Source organism: Cucurbita maxima, unplaced genomic scaffold, assembly GCF_002738345.1.
Source record: "Cucurbita maxima cultivar Rimu unplaced genomic scaffold, Cmax_1.0 Cma_Scf00004, whole genome shotgun sequence".
In the NCBI taxonomy this organism is placed as follows: domain Eukaryota; kingdom Viridiplantae; phylum Streptophyta; class Magnoliopsida; order Cucurbitales; family Cucurbitaceae; genus Cucurbita; species Cucurbita maxima.
The window spans coordinates 5746681-5759565 of NW_019272020.1; the positions used below are offsets into that span (position 1 = coordinate 5746681).

General features: G+C 37.2%; 2 protein-coding genes across 2 annotated transcripts; one reads left to right on the forward strand and one right to left on the reverse strand.

The window, feature by feature from the left end:
* Nucleotides 1-114: 114 nt before the first annotated feature.
* LOC111478225 lies at nucleotides 115-7105 on the forward strand. Its single transcript, XM_023122393.1, has 8 exons — nucleotides 115-726; nucleotides 2671-2818; nucleotides 2899-3049; nucleotides 3151-3276; nucleotides 3366-3446; nucleotides 5083-5275; nucleotides 5366-5636; nucleotides 6504-7105. The coding sequence occupies exons 1-8, from the start codon at nucleotides 535-537 to the stop codon at nucleotides 6749-6751; spliced, it is 1410 nt and encodes a 469-aa protein (XP_022978161.1). The 5' UTR covers nucleotides 115-534; the 3' UTR covers nucleotides 6752-7105.
* A 1224-nt stretch (nucleotides 7106-8329) lies between these two features.
* LOC111478204 (2,3-bisphosphoglycerate-independent phosphoglycerate mutase-like) lies at nucleotides 8330-12209 on the reverse strand. The gene is made up of 10 exons (XM_023122366.1): nucleotides 12051-12209; nucleotides 11778-11960; nucleotides 11430-11557; nucleotides 10843-10993; nucleotides 10561-10764; nucleotides 9743-10167; nucleotides 9379-9571; nucleotides 9198-9293; nucleotides 8839-8994; nucleotides 8330-8701 (listed from the first exon to the last, which is right to left on the reverse strand). The coding sequence occupies exons 2-10, from the start codon at nucleotides 11937-11939 to the stop codon at nucleotides 8537-8539; spliced, it is 1680 nt and encodes a 559-aa protein (XP_022978134.1). The 5' UTR covers nucleotides 11940-11960; nucleotides 12051-12209; the 3' UTR covers nucleotides 8330-8536.
* Between the last annotated feature and the right edge of the window lie 676 nt (nucleotides 12210-12885).

A 12885-nucleotide genomic window follows, 5' to 3' on the forward strand; every position in this document is an offset into this window, starting at 1 on the left:
ATGAAATAAATGATTGATATTATTATTATTTTTTTGGGAGAAGATCACGTGCAGATCACGTGCAGGATAAATACGGTGTTTATATTAATTTAGAATTTTAAATCCTGTTCTTATTATTCCCTTTCCCTCTTCCCCCTCTTCTTCTCCATCGCCTCTCGTTTCTTCCTAACGATGTTAGGTGTTCAATCCAATCTGACTTCACTTGGACTCTACTGACACTCTCCAACTTCCGGCACCGGCGGCCTCACTCCGCCGCCTCACCGGAGATACTCCCCTTCATCTTCCCTTTTTACTTCCCGGTGAGTTTTTTTCTCTGCTCTAGGGTTTCAAGATTTCACAATTCCACCTCTTGTATTTGCCTCGATCGCGCCGCGTTTTCGGCTTCTTTTGTCCAATTGAATTCCTCCCTGGGTTTAAAACTTCTGGTTACCCCGATTTGTTTTGGTAATTGGGGATTTCTTTTGAGGGTTATGTGAATTTCGTTCCTACTTGGAACGAGGAGAAGTTGGCGGTTGTTGTTAGGGGCGAAAACTCATGGAAGGGAGGAGGATTTCGGCGAGTCCTCGGGTTTGTTCTGGTCGGCGTATTTTGGCTAAGAAACGGACTCGGGTTGATGGGTTTGTTAATAGTGTGAAGAAGCTGCAGAGACGGGAGATTTGCTCGAAGCGCGATCGTGCTTTTAGTATGAGTAATGCCCAAGAGAGATTTCGCAACATGCGTTTGATGGTCAGTTGTTTTTCATTTTGTATTTTGTGCTTTTTGGCTGTTCTTTCCTATGATACATACTTGTCTCGCTCGTTGCTGATTCATTTCGTCTAGCTACTACTACTAGATGTTGTTTTTTTTTTAACCCTAAGCCCACCTTATAGTTCTTCCTCCTTCGTGGGATATCTTGTTCTTTGGCTGTTGCCTGTTTCATCCTTTCCATTTCTGTTTATTAGACAAAATATTCTTTTACGTAAGTACTCAACTGCTTATAGGATGTCTTAGATGGTGGCGTCGTGTTATCTTTGGTTAAAGGAGTTTACTTAGTGCCCTTCCCCTTCCGACGATGGAACCAATTAAATGACTTCATAGTGTTGTTTCTTGATCTTGATTGTCTTAAAACTATACCTTAGCTGGTTAAATAGAAGAAATATGAAGTTTGCTTGAATTGATATGTTGCTAATGGTTCCTTTGTATTTCTGTTCTAGAGTCTCTATTACAGATGAACTGAACTAATATTTTCGTTTCCATATTATGTTGTTGCTGGGGAATGATAGGCACTCACCACCAAAAATTCCTACTTCTCATTGGAGATGGATTGTATATGTTGATGTGGGCTGGATTTCTGTGATTCAATCACAAGGGATGACTTTATTATTGCTTTAGGTTAAACACTGAGAGTGACGGTTATAATTCACAGCTTTAACAGACCCTAGATTTTGGCAATTGATTGATGGTAAAATTGTATAGAAAATATGTAATAGCAGGAAGAATCTGCCATAAGTCATAATATACCTTATGCCTCTTGAGATGTTGGCCTTGCAAAGCTTCAGATGGCCTACTCCTATGTAGAATTCTTTTTCAAGGGTCAAGCTAAGATCCTTTGGTCCATTGGGGTATTTGCCCTCATTTGGAGGCTCACATAATCCAGTGCCAACAGGGTTTTTTTTTTTTTTTTTTTTTTTTTCCTTAAAAAACAAAGAGGAAAAAATGATGAGGGAAATGCGAGTGAGAGCTGAATGTGTTTTTTTTACCATAACAAAACGGTGAAGGTTTGATGGAGGGTTGGACAATGGACAGCCCCTTTGGTTCAGACACCACGTGAGCTGCTTTTTTCTCTATCATTCAACCCACAAGGACAGTCGCCAATCATGCTGATGCAACACCTCCAACTATAACGCCATGGAGCCTGCTAGCCATGGCTATATTACACCTGCTCATCCATCCCCTTATAATTTCCCTCTGCTTCCTTACCAGTTACCACCTTTCTTTTCACCGTATCACAATTAACCCACGTTTCAAACCACCAAAGTCTACCTTCGATAGATGTTAAAAGTCCATTACTACTAGATATTGTCGGTTTTTGACATATAACTATTANCTTGGTCTACTTCTGAGTTGGTTTGTGATAACATCCTATCTCATCACCAGTTTGGCCTTCTTTTTGTAACCCATTGGTGTGTGGGGATATCTTATCTCCCCTTCTTTTGTATACCCCTTTTGGTAATGAAAGTATTTGTGGCACGCCAAGGTGTATGCTGTTCTTTTTGACCTTTGGGGAGAGAATAACAAAGTCTTTAGAGGGCTCGAGAGGTCTTTGAGAAATATTGGTCCTTCATTAGGTTCAATGTCTCTTTTTCTAGTTACCCGTTAGGTCTTGTTTCAGTTGATGAAGACCCTTTTCTTAGTTTGCCTCCTCCTTTTTGTGGGCTGTATAAAAATAGTATTTTTTCTTCAAAGAAATTAACCTTATGCTTTCTGAGATTTGTATATAACATTGGGCTGATATGACACCCCTCCAAGTAGCCGTTGAGCTTATACTTAAAAAAAATGCTGATTTTTTGACATTGGAAAAAATTATACTCAAGTCTCCGCTTTAAGCTTGAACTGAACATAAATGTCATGAATGTTGTTTTCTTTGTAAAATTTAGCTGTGCTTTCTATTTAACTATTTAAATGTATCAGGAGGAATACGATACTCATGATCCAAAGGGACATTGTTCACCAGTTTTACCTTTTCTGATGAAGAGGACCAAAGTAATAGAAATTGTTGCTGCACGTGATATTGTTTTTGCTCTGGCACATTCTGGTGTTTGTGCAGCTTTTAGCAGAGGTAATTACATTATTTATTCTATAATGATTCTTATTAAATGAAAATTCCAGAATGACACTTGGTGGTTATTTTTTGCACAGAGACAAATGAAAGAATATGCTTCTTGAATGTCAGCCCTGACGAGGTCATTCGAAGTTTGTTTTACAATAAGAACAATGATTCACTTATCACAGTTTCAGTCTATGCTTCTGATAACTTCAGCTCTTTGAAATGCAGATCTACGAGGATTGAGTGAGTAAAATTCCATTGCTTGTGTATTATGGACTGTTCAATTTCTTCAATTCAACGCTTATATTTATCTCTTGCTGACATTTCCTCCTGAAATCTACTAGATACATTCGAAGGGGCAAGCCTGATGCAGGTTTTGCACTTTTTGAGTCTGAATCGTTGAAGTGGCCTGGATTTGTCGAGTTTGATGATGTTAATGGGAAAGTTCTAACCTACTCTGCACAGGATAGGTAAGTTATGCCCCTTTTTTTCTTTTCCTATTTGTTACATTTTATTATTGTTTGTAACTCGTTTCTTTTTCCCAATCTTTTTCCACCAGTATATACAAGGTGTTCGACCTGAAAAACTATACCATGCTTTACTCTATATCAGATAAACATGTTCAAGAAATCAAGATCAGGTAAATCTATCTACTTTTCTATCCCTGGTTTCTGTGCAATGGAACAAATATAATTCAATGAGCGAATTAGTCTTTAGATGACTCTTCATGATTATTACAAGTGAGAATTATTGAAAATTGAAGATAAATTAGTGCGTGGAAGTTAATACCTAGCTTTTTGATTAATTTTTGAATTAAATTTATTTATCTTTTTTAGAAGATAGTGTTTCTACCCATGTTATGCACCCTCCGCCTAGATGCATATGATAAATCTTATATTATGAACTTATCTTTGTTATGTGTGTGTGTGTGTTATATTTTTTGTTTGAATTTTAAGATGGTGCTATTGTGTGTTTGCAATGGGATTCCTTATGTACATTCTGCCCGTGCTTTTTAGGTGGTGAATAGGAAGCACTAGCACTCGGTTTTGATGTGACATTAACTAGTTTGACTTAGCAAATTATTTTGAATTTTTTTTTAATGATTAGACATGTCAGTGAATGTGGCTGTAACTAGTTCGATAACCTAGCAAGTTAGTTTTTGATGATGGGACATGTGAGTTGTTTATCTTATTCTTGTTTCCTTTCCTTCCTTTATTTGCATTTTCCTCCAATGAGGTGTTTGTGCCCATCGTTCCTCCCCTTCTCTCTTTTATTTCTTCCATCTTTCTCAATTGGTGTCGGCTACTGTGCACCACCATCTCCTCCTTCGTTGCTACATCTATTGCCATCGCTATTGACACCATTGTGGATGATATCAAGGATAGGAGATGCTCCCATTGTCCAAGAACAGATCTAGAACGAAAGGAGGAGCCTTCATTATTTAAGATCAGATTTTTTAGTATAGATGTCAAAAACAGAGCTAAAATAGCAATATTCACCTTGATTTTTGAGTATTGATGTCAGCCTCCCCCCCCCCCCCCCCCCCCCCCCCCCCCCCCCCCCCCCCCCCCCCCCCCCCCCCCCCCCCCCCCCCCCCCCCCCCCCCCCCCCCCCCCCCCCCCCCCCCCCCCCCCCCCCCCCCCCCCCCCCCCCCCCCCCCCCCCCCCCCCCCCGTTAAGTTATCATATTTTTAAGACCTTCATCTTTTTACATTAGTCAAACATTCTGGTATTCTTAATGTGGATTGTATAAAAGGGATAATCATCCAGGCTTCCAGCTATCTCGTTATGGGTGAAAGAAGCTATCCCCTGTACAAAGGTGGGGCTACTCATCGTAGGCCAAGTTGGTTTCTATATAATTGCCTTGGAGAACTTGGTGAGGGTGAAACACATCATCATATGTTAACTACAGAACAGTTCATAGAACTTGACATCAAAAAGTTTTTGGCATGATTCGTTGCAGTAAATATTATGTAGTACCTCCATTTATTGCACTAAAAAAACATAATTAGTAGAAAGTGATTACAATAAATTGGTCTTATAAGAAAATGATAAATTAATTAAGTTTTTCTTTTTCCCTCACTCTCTTTCTCATATGAATTGGATGGACTGTGGCAGCTGATTCTCAAAACAATTCTGGTCCGTGTAATTAAATTGATTACAAAAGTCTTTTTTACTATAGAATTTCAAACTTTCCAGCAACTCTTGGGCTATAAATTTGTTGGAGACAGTCATTATGTGTTTATTTAACGATGTTTTTTTCTTTCATTGTTATAGCCCTGGGATCATGTTATTGATTTTCAATAGAGCCAGTAGCCACGTTCCTCTTAAAATTCTATCAATAGAAGATGGCACAGTTCTCAAAGCTTTCAACCATCTACTTCATCGGAACAAGAAAGTGGACTTCATAGAACAATTTAATGAAAAACTTCTTGTGAAGCAAGAAAATGAAAATCTTCAAATACTTGATGTAAGTAAAAATTCTGATTGGTAATGTTTATGAAAAACTTCTTGAGCTTATCTGTGAATTAATTTCATGGATGTTTGTCACTTTTTGTAGGTTCGTAATGCTGAATTGATGGAAGTTAGCAGAACTGAATTCTTGACCCCATCAGCATTTATCTTTCTGTATGAAAACCAATTGTTTCTGACTTTTAGAAACCGAACCGTGGCTGTCTGGAACTTTCGTGGGGAGCTTGTAACATCATTTGACGATCACCTATTATGGCATCCAGACTGCAATACCAATAACATTTACATTACTAGTGATCAGGATCTCATTATATCCTACTGCAAAGCTGATTCTGAGGATCATTGGATGGAAGGAAATGGTAATTCTTAAAGTTTAATTTGCACCAAGAATAGATCTTTGGTTTCACTATTGATCAATACATAGCTTCTGTGGTTATTTGAAGAGCTATAAATTTGTTTTCTTTGGCCAAGAAATTGTTTCCTGATTTGTGTCGTATCACGTATGGATGTTAAAATAGTAGTGAAAAGAACACTTGTTGGGATTATTTTGTTTATTTCTTTGCATGCTTTAGTGTTTTTCTCACTCAAGTCACTTCACTGAGGATAAATCTATATTTATTTCTGTCAGGACAGTCAGTTTTGTGGTATGATAATCATTGATTAGTGGATTAGGAATGTTATGAACTTAGAGCGATATGGTGACGTCTGTTTTTATGACTGTCTTTGGGAAATACCTGTCATTATTTAGGATTCCCTGTTCAATGGGTGCCTGGATTCAGAAGAAGGATTACCTGTGAGAAGGGGTGGGGTATTGTCTGTTTTGATAGCTTCAAGCCTTCTTCGAGGGGATTCGTATAACTCGCTTCTTTGGAATGTGGCCTTCCTTGCACCTTTCCCCCTGAAACCCATCAAATGAGTCCCCAATTGTTGGGGGGTGAAAGGCACTTTCAGTAACTCATGGAAATCCATTCCTGTGTAAGGTTCCTTGTCAAAGATGGGCTATTGGTTTTCTTTTGGGAGCACTGTTCCTATCTTTATCATCAGTCCTTGCCAAAGTTTATGCCCGTGGCATCTGTCCTTATTATTTCTAGGGATTCTCTCTCTCTCTCCTTGAATTTCAGTTTCAGGTGGCCTTTGTCTGAGCAGGAATTTCTGGAGATTTGAATTTACTAGTCTTTTTTTGTCGGATCATCTCTTGACTTGGTGTTATTTACATTTCGATGCAGCTGGTTCGATCAACATCAGCAACATCTTGACTGGCAAATGTCTAGCCAAGATCAATGCAAATAATGGAAACCCCAAGGTCAACGACTGCAGTTGCGCTGGCAGCTCAAAAAATCAGTGCAACTCTGCACAAATGAGAAACACAGTTGCAGAGGCTTTGGAAGATATTACTGCACTTTTCTACGATGAAGAGCGTAACGAGATATATACCGGTAACAAGAACGGTTTGGTACATGTGTGGTCTAACTGAAGACCTCATTTTTTTATTTGTTCTTTTTTCCCCCTTTTCTTTTTCTGAAGTTTGCTTTGATATCGATCAAAACCGACGATTTAATGATATGATGAAAGGCGGTTCGGTTCGGTTCATATGGTCAGCCTTGATGCAGACAGATTGGATGGTAGATTAAATATAGGTTGTGACAGTAGTTGAATAGAAAAACTTGGTTGCCATTGTAATATTAATAGATTTTAAGGTGTTTATGTATGTTGTTGTAAAGATCATCTTCCTTCGCTTTATGGAATAGCCAAGAAATCAATTTGCTTGTGATTCTTGTGACAAACTTTTGAGTATAATTTTAATGATTACCCAGAAATGTATTCTTGATTTTCATGTCTCTTTAGGGCTTTTATTTATTGGAGATAATTTATAATCTAACTTCATATCTCTTTTCTAAAGTAAGGAATAGAACTTTTTAAAAATTAATTATTTTATTAAAGTATTTATTGTTTTTATACTTCTAGGTTGAAAAAAGGATGGTCCTTGCTAGGTTTTTATGCTATCATATTTAGATTTGTCTTTTCTTCGACCCGAAATTTCCTCTGGGATTTAATACCTATGGATCTTTCACTCTACTTCCTCTTATTAACACTATATGATGTTCCTATAAATTATGACATTCACCCATAATGTCTTATTAACACCATATAATGTTCATATGAACCACGATAACAAGAGCTAAAAAAGAGACAACAAACTTTATATACTTATATTCAAACTATGGTAAGCTCATTAAAGGATATACTTATATTCAAACTATATGATAAGCTCATTAAAGGAAATTTTAGAAGACGTTGGAGACCTCCCTTATTGTGCAAAGTTGAGATTCAAAAAAGAGATAAATTAAATGCGTTTTAAGTTGCATTTAATGAAATTCAACTGAATTTATGAAACTAGTCCAATGATGACTAATAAGCCCATTTCATTCATTGCACTATTTTATAACTTAATTATTTGTTTGTCATTTTAAGTTATAAGCAAATTTCATTCATTACACTATTTCATTATAACTTAATTATTTGTTTGTCATAACTTATAACTTAATTATTTGTTGTTTGTCATTTCATTCCTTGCACTATTTCATTCATTGTAACTTAATTATTTGTTTGTCATTTTAAATTATAGGAGTTAAGGTAGTTATAGGAGTTAAAGTGGTATATTCCACCATTAACTATATACTTATAACTAGTCATAAAGGCTAATTTATAAAGGCTCATCGTGTGGAGTAATTCAAATTTGAATTACAAGTTTAGAAACGAATTTTCTGTACTCTGGATCATCAAGATAATCAATTTCATACTTTCCCTTCCCATATCAGTGAGGGAATGTGCATTCTCGATTTGAGTTTTAAAAAAATCAAAAGCTAAAAACTTACTTACTTTTGTGTTTGAGTATTGCAACTTCAAACACTCTTTTAACTAACTTACAATTGTAGAATTGTGGTTATAACAACTTTATGCATACTGAATCCAACAAGGAAACTGTAAATAGAATAACTCAACTTCATCAAACAACAGAGCTCCAACTTCATCAGAAACTAAACAAAATATCTCAGCGAACTTGAAAATTGGAGGGGGTTTTCAACCCTCAAATAGCCATTAAAATCTTAAAGAGTCAACAAAATTTCTCAAATCAACCATATCCCCACATAGACAGACCATGAGGAACATGTGAATGCAAGGATAAAAAAAAAAAAAGGAGAGTACTTATTCAGCAACCTAGCATAGTCATTGCTAGTTTTCTTGCTTGCTTACCGCCTTAGCTATCGACGACCTCAATTAGGGACACCTCGTAGTCACTCGGAGCTTGGTAACCATGGAGATTCATAACAGTTGCAGCAACATTGGCCAGTCCTCCATCAGGAACATCCTTACGGAATCTGACTCCAGAGGCCAGTCCTGGACCTCCGATTGCAATAGGAACCTGCACGTTCGGAGATTCAACCAAAACAACATTACAACACAGAGAAAAAAGCTTGCTGGACGGTACGATCTAATTCTACATGTAATCTACTACTCGTATGAGAATTCTTTGGCAAGACTAAGAGGCAAGAAGCTTACTGGCTCAAGAGTGTGAGAAGTGAGGATTTGAATTTTGCCATTTTTGTCGAGAAGAGGCTGCCCAGCCTTGTTTCTCTTCACCATGTCCTCTGCGTTTCCGTGATCTGCAGTTACGACAAAAATTCCCCCTACTTGTTCAATTGCATCAAGAATCATCTGCAGCCAAAGGTCTCAAAAAGTTAGCAAATCAGGAAAGGGTGTCAAAAAAGATAATCGGGGTACAGGCACAAAATAACTCATGACTCGTTCGTTCACTTGGGTATAGAAACGTAAAGCCTCGCATCCCCGAGAACAAAATACCAGAATCCAAGTCTCAAGTAATAATAAAATCAAGTACTGAGAAAAAAACTAGCACATACCTTTACAGCTTCATCAGCAGCCTTGCAAGCTACAACTGTGGCCTCAATATCACCAGTGTGACCCACCATGTCACCATTTGGAAGGTTAACACGTACCTGTATATACAAACCGACGAGCTGACAAGGCAGAACGAAATCCAACCAAGCTAAAAAGATGATTTGTGAAAAGTTTATTGTATACCTGATGGAATTTCCGGCTAAGAATAGCGTCTCTTGCCTTCTCAGCGATCTCTAAGGCCTTCATCTTTGGTTGAACATTAAAGGTGATCCCAGAATCACTAGGAATCTCCACATATTCCTCCATTTCTGGGTTGAAGTATCCAGACCGGTTTCCGTTCCAGAAGAAAGTAACATGACCAAACTTGACGGTCTCACTGTTTTAGAGGGAAAAAAATAGTTCATATCAAATTTTGGCAAGTATGAAAGGTAATGTTTCATTAAAAAATAGTAATAAACGATCAATCTAGAAATAAACAGATGCATCTAGCAATAAGATCTTAGTACCAGCCAAAGAAACAATGCATGATAACTTGGCTATTTCTCACCTGCAGGCAAAGGTTCGAACGCCATTGTGCACAAGATATTCCCCAGATGTTCTCTCGATCTCTGGGGGAGAAACAAGGTATCGGCTTGGAAGCTTCAATTCACCGTCATACTGAAGCATTCCAGCATAACGAATTTTAGGGACCCTAACTCGGTCAAATTTATCAAAATCTTCATACTCAAGGGCTTTGGCAACCATAGTCATTCGATCTGCTCTAAAATTGAAGGTAACTACAGCATCGCCATCCACTATTGGGCCGACAGACTTCCCACTATCGTCAACTATGACAAATGGAGGTAGATATTGATCAGTTGCCTTCGGTGCCTCTCTTAATTTCTTGACAGCTTCAAGAGCACTTTTGAACTTGTGTGGTGCTTCGCCAAGCACTTGTGCATCCCATCCACGCTTCACAACTTCCCAGTCATTCTATAATTTGAAACAAAAACAATTGATCACACATGCTTTCCTCTAAAATAATATCAATAACCACTCCAACAGTCTAAAAACTTCATGCATTGAATTTCTATGGTGATTGCAAAATTTAATCAACAAGGTAGTGGAATTGATCAATTTTTAATAAATATAAACTAGCATCCTTTTGATCAAACTGTTTTATCTATCATTTTTCATTCGTTATATAATACCGATCAAGTATAACACATCATGTATAACCATCGCATCTTTAAAGCTACAATAACAGAAGCCACTTTTAGAATTTAATGAATCAATAAAACCCCTTTTGAAGGTAAACCGATTCCAGCTACGGTGATCAAGAAGCAACAACAAACCATCAGTAAGATTACACGAACAAAGATGTACCTCATAACGATCCATAGTCACATACATACGACCACCACCAGATGCGATTTGTGCATCAACCCCATTCTCACGTAATTTGGCAAGGTCATTTTCAAGAGTCTCTACAAAACCCACACTCGAACCATCCAAAACATCACGCCCATCGGTAAGTATATGGACACGGATTCTTTTAGCACCATTCTCACTTGCTCCTTTGAGTAACAACTACAAAGAGGAAAAGGTTTACAATTAAATTATATCAAGACTGAATTATGACAAACTGGAGAAGATTTCAATGCTTACCTGCAACTGATCTAGCCTAGAGTGTACTCCACCATCACTCAGTAATCCTATAAGATGCAAAGTGCCAGTTGCAAAGGATTCCTTGATGTACTTGAATCCTTCTCCCTCATATATTTTTCCAGAGGCAAGAGCAAGGTCAACAAGCTTTGCACTGCATTCAAAACAAATTAATTTCAGGTTTCAGTAATGGAGAAAAAAAATGGCATGCCATAAGATCAAATTCTTTCTTCTGTTCTATTGCTTATAACTAAGTTTAAACATGCATGGCGCAATTTAAAGAACTCCTTATCTCCACATCTTGCCAAGGGTCAGCCTAACCTTGCTTCCTTAACCATGCATGCTTTCTTTCAAATTAAAAAAGGGTCAACTACTCCGGAAAGGATCTCTCTGAACGGTTCCTAATAATCACAATGGATATATTATACATATTCTTATTGGTTTAAAGACGTTTTTTTCCCTGAAATTTGGACCATTTCTCCGTTTGTGCATGTTATCATCGCACAGTCGTTGTAATTTATCGGATGTCCTCAAGGGGACAAATCGGTATACTGCGTAAAACAATGAAAACAATGATAAGATAAGCTCACCCTTGAGCAAAAATACGTCCAGCACCAAGCGCGTTGTGTCCGACCTCACTGTTTCCCATGTCATCTTCAGTAGGAAGTCCTACAGCCTTACCATGTGCCCTGAGCAGCCTCCAATGCTCGGGGGCGCCCTATGAGAAGCAGAACATAATCCATCAATATATTCATAGAAATCGTAAAACCGCCAGAGAAATTCGTGATCAAACGCATGCATCACATGCGATCTACAAAATCTGCATGCATGGGAAGATCCTCAAGAATGAATTCGACGAACACAATTTCTTTTCAGGAAACACGAAATGGATCCCCAAAACATAAATCGATAAGAACGAATCCATAAAATCAACCTACCTTCTTAAGGGAATCCATGGTGGGAGTTTCGGCGACATGGATACAATTGTAGAGATCTGGATTAGCTTCACCCCATCCATCTAAAACAATAAGAGCCACTGTCTTATCCTTGGGAAGCTTAGGATGATCAGGCAATGTCCACGAGAATCCAGAACTCCCCATCGATCTTCGATTAAATTTCCTCTGGAAAACCAGATCCGAGATTAGAACAACATTACAGAAAAGGGCGAAACGAATCTATGAATCAAAAGCAAAATCGAACAAACAACTTACGAAGAATGTAGAATCAGCAGCGAATCAAGAGACCAGAGGGAGAGGTAAAATCCAGAACCCAACTTTTTTCCGAACAAGACCAACCCTAATCGAGCTGAATGCGGTATATAAAGGAAGAACAGAGGGATTGAAAATGGAAGATGCTCAAAAAAGGGGAAAAAAGATGCCTTTAGAACGCAGTGGATTTCGTGCCGTTTGATTTAGAAATACTGTGGATTGAACCACAGCCTTACAAGTTACAAGTACACGTCACTATTTTTCTTTTTCTTTTTCTTTTTCTTTTTCTTTTTTAATTAAATTATAAATTTCTTATTTTTACTCTCAATTCTTCTAATTATCAATTTTTTTAAGCTTTTATTAAAATAATTATCAATTTTTTTAAGCTTTTATTAAAATAATAATCTCGACCCCAAATCAACCATAAATTTTTTAGTTAGATAGGTTCGAGTTAATTTGATTTAATTGGTAAACGATTCCAGTTCGTAGTAGAAAACAGGAAACGACCATACCTTTATTCGCGTCTTCTCCATCGAATACGAAAGTTTAAGACGAACAGTAGGTCTGTGACTATCTAAGGAAACTCCGATTCGATCCGTCCCAGCAAAGCTGCAAAAAAACAAATTCAATTTCTTTTTATTTTTAATAAAACTTAATAATAATAAATGAAAAATAATAATTATAATATTGAATTAAAACAAAATACATATAATGCAAGTAAAAAATGTATTACTCTTAGAATTTAAAAAAAATCATTTATTTGAACTAAATTAATTGAATTTTTTGAATTATTGTTTCATAATCCCTTACAAAAAAAAAAAAAAAAAAAAAANATATA